The 3,561-nt window shown below is 59.7% G+C and overlaps 1 protein-coding gene across 2 annotated transcripts in view; it reads left to right on the forward strand.

Annotated features, from left to right (window-relative positions):
* Positions 1 to 914: 914 nt before the first annotated feature.
* LOC117869834 (sialic acid-binding Ig-like lectin 8) overlaps positions 915 to 3,561 on the forward strand; it is an 11,958-nt gene continuing 9,311 nt past the window's right edge. The window contains exons 1-2 of one of the 2 annotated variants that reach the window (XM_034756946.1): positions 915 to 1,074; positions 2,636 to 2,704. In XM_034756946.1, the coding sequence (XP_034612837.1) occupies positions 2,665 to 2,704 (40 nt within the window). In that variant the 5' untranslated portion in view covers positions 915 to 1,074; positions 2,636 to 2,664. The remainder of the gene's footprint in view (positions 1,075 to 2,635; positions 2,705 to 3,561) is intronic. The other variant, XM_034756945.1, reaches the window with a different exon arrangement.

Consider the following 3,561-nt stretch of genomic DNA (forward strand, 5'->3'; position numbering starts at 1 on the left):
GAAACTAACTACTGCGCTGGTCTGCAGCTTCTTTTATATGGCCCTCCTGGGCCCTGATTGGCTGCTTCCCCTGCAGCCACTCTAGTCTGCTTGGAGGACCTCTCCACTGCTCCTTTCCTGGGATGGGTGGGGCAGAACCCTGAGGTTTGTAGCTTGTCACAGCATCACAGTGTGAGAGGGAGCCCAGGTTGGGAAGCCAAAGGGCACAGCTGTACCCCAGTTCCAGGTTGCACCCCGGGGAACCCGTCACAGTGGGTGGGAGTCCGGACTCCTGGGTTCTATCCCCAGCTATGGGATGGGAGAGGGGTTGGAGCAGTGGGGCTGGGAGTCCGGACTCCTGGGTTCTATTCTTGGTTCTGCCCCTTTGCCCCTGGCAGATGGGGACCTTCCTCTCACTCCGAGGGCTGAGCGGCTCCTCAGATGGTTTGAGATCCCAGCTGGCCGGCGCTAGAACAGGACCAAGCCTCATCCCTTCTCCAGGGTCTCTCAGAGCCACGGGGGTCGTGGTCCTTCGAACTCTGACCCAGCAGCCCCATTTGGCCTGTGGCTGGGGAGTCTCTGGGGCTGGACGGGGTTAAAAGGAACAGGCCCCACCACACACACACACACCCCCCGTTGTATCAGCACTGGAGCTGAGCTTTTGCAATTTCCAGAGAAAGGGGAAGTTTCTCTGCTGCAGCCAGACAACAAAGTGAAAGGCTCCCACAGGAAAAATGGTGCATGGAGCCAGAACTCCGGAGTCCTGACTCTCAGCCCCCTGCACTAACCACTAGACCCCACACCCCTCCCCCAGCTGGGGATAAAAACCAGAAGTCCTGATTCCCAATCTCTGTAACCACTAGACCTTATTGCTACCAAACCAGGAAGTATGTTGCCTTTAAAGTCCAGGAACAAACTGCCATGGTTCCCTTTCCTCTCCTGAGCCACCAACCACTCACGGCGCCCGGGGCTATTGCCACAGATGTAGATGAATATGATTCCTCATTACCTGCCCACAACCTCCCTGCTCACCCGTTAGTGTCAGCGGTGGGATCAGACCAGAGTCCCAGCTGCTAACCCAGGCCCAGGGCCCAGGTAAGAGCCACTTTCCCTTGTTTTGGGGCAAAAATCCAGAGTTGGGGAGAATGATTCTTCGCATCTCTAAATGACTGAAAGGAAATTAAACGGTGAGAGTTTCTTATGGGAGGGGCCGCAGCTAAGATCAGGGACCCATTGTGCCAGGCACTGCCCAGACACAGCCAGAGACAGTCCCTGCCACAAAGAAATTACACTTAAAATAGACAATAGGTGAGAGAGAAAACTGAGGCACAGAGAGGAGCAGTGACTGACCCGCTGTTGTATGGTGGGTCCATGACAGATCTCAGAGCTCTGTGTCCCACTGCAGTGCTCTAGCCTGGGCCACACTGTCACACTGTAACTGGGGGTAGCATTGAAAATACACCAGGGGCTCCCCAAACCCGGCGAGAGCCAGTCTCTGCCCGACGAGCTCACGGTGTAAGATCTGGGGACTGAACATGGCAGGGCAACATTGCCCTGCGCCGTTAAACTGCTGCCGTGCCCCACCCCAGAGCAGGCTGCATTTCACTGCTGGTTGAAAAGATCAACAACTGGGCAGGCTGCGAAGGTGTCTGAGATCATAAGGGGGAGACCACGCGAGACTGATCAACTGTTCAGAGACGGAGCCTGGTGTTTGGGGGAGAATTGGGAGCTGGGAGCCAGGACTCCTGGGTTCTATCTCAGCTCTGCAAAGGGAAATTTATTTTCAGACACACCCGGGTACTCAGACCCTTGCTGGCCAGTTGCCCCATTACCCAGAGAGAACGTTCTCAGAGCGGTCGGGTAACATCAGGCACTGGCTCTGCCCAGGCCCTGGTCACAGAGACACAGAGACGGGCCCCCGATAAACAATCCATCTATCGGAGAGGAAGGAGCAGAGGAAGCGCTGGGGGTGCGGAGCTGCAGGATGGGCCTGGAGGGTTCAGCAGGGGGCGCTCTCCCCTCGCAGTCAGGGCTGGCCCCAATGCCCTAGGGTGGCGCTGGGGGGGGGCTGTGCTGGAAGGAGGGGGGCTCTCTAGGGGTCTCTCCCCTCGCAGTCAGGGCTAATCTCTGCTTCTGGGGCTTTGCTGTTCCCAGCTGAGACCCTGCCCCCTTGTGCCTGTGATACCCTTTCCCCACCTGGCTGTCTCCCAAGGGGTCAGGACGTCTCCCTGGGGTCCCTGCCACATCCCAAAACGGTTTGTTCCCTTCCCCCTCCCTGATTCTCCCTGCATATGTCAGCTCCACATAGGAACCGTCCTCTGGTCCTGCCCTGAAACTGCCCTCTGCGTTGCTGTGAGCTGCCAAACAGCTGCGCGTCTCTCCCCAGAGGTGGCTGCATTTCACCCCTGAGGCCATGAGCCCTGCACACACGGCCCGCTAGGCACACGGGGATAGAAATGCCACCAGTCCTTGCTCTGTGGGGCCAATCTCCGAACTTTACTCCCTTCTGGTTAGGAAATTCTTTTACGAAGGGCCCTAGGTGTAAAATACCTGGTTGTGCAGCCGATCCCGCGGCCGGACGCCATCGCCCGGCGCAGACGAGCTGTCACCCAGACATGCTGCAGGTGACTCATTCCCGGCCCCTTTCCCCTCCCAGGCCGGCGGAGCGCTCTGTCCTGGACGGAGATGGCCTTGGTGCTGGTCCCTGCCTTTTGCCTTCTGAGCGGTGAGTAATTCACACAGACGCGACGCACTGCCGCCCAGGGGACCGGTGGGGAGCGTTTCCCAGCCCTGGGAGTGCGTCTACACTGCCAGGAGGGGGCTCGGAACCGGGTTCATCGCAGGGACGTCCCAGCCACTCACGCCAGCGGCTCCAGGTCAAACCTAGGGGGTGTCTGGCCTTGAACCTGACCCCGAGCGGCCGGGTCCTCGCTGCTGGTTTCCTGCGGTGGAGAACACGCCTGGTCCTCAGGGCAGAGTCAGTCTGGTCTAGCCCCGGCCACCCTGGGCTCAGCCGCTCTCGTCCCCCGGGCTGCCGTTTTCCCTGCGCCACGTCCTGCCTCTGGGCGTCTCGCTGCCCCGGCGAGTCGGGGCGTCTCTTGGGCCGGCCTGGAGAGCTCTGCTCCCTGCCCTGCCCGTCCGCCCAGCTCGGGCCCTGCTGGCCCCTTCCCGCGTCCACACCCGGCTCCTTGTGCACGGGAAGTGCCTGAACTCTGGTTGCCAACCCTCCAGGATTGAAAGATTAATCTTTAATTACAAATTGTCATGTTATGAAACCTCCAGGAATTTGTCCAACCAAAGTTGGCAACTGTAATCTGACCCCTCGCCAGTGGGGCTCGTCCTGCAGTCAGGGCCTCTGGCCCAACGGCCAAACACCCAGCTATGGAGGGGACGAGGGGTGCCCTGAGGGGTGATATGCGGGCTGAGTTGAGGGGGGACGAGGGGTGCCCTGAGGGCTGATATGGGGACTGAATTGAGGGGGGACGAGGGGTGCCCTGAGGGGTGATATGCGGGCTGAGTTGGGGGGGATGAGGGGTGCCCTGAGGGGTGATATGCGGGCTGAGTTGAGGGGGGACGAGGGGT

This window comes from Trachemys scripta, chromosome 24 (genome assembly GCF_013100865.1).
Source record: "Trachemys scripta elegans isolate TJP31775 chromosome 24, CAS_Tse_1.0, whole genome shotgun sequence".
NCBI classification, from domain to species: Eukaryota; Metazoa; Chordata; order Testudines; family Emydidae; genus Trachemys; species Trachemys scripta.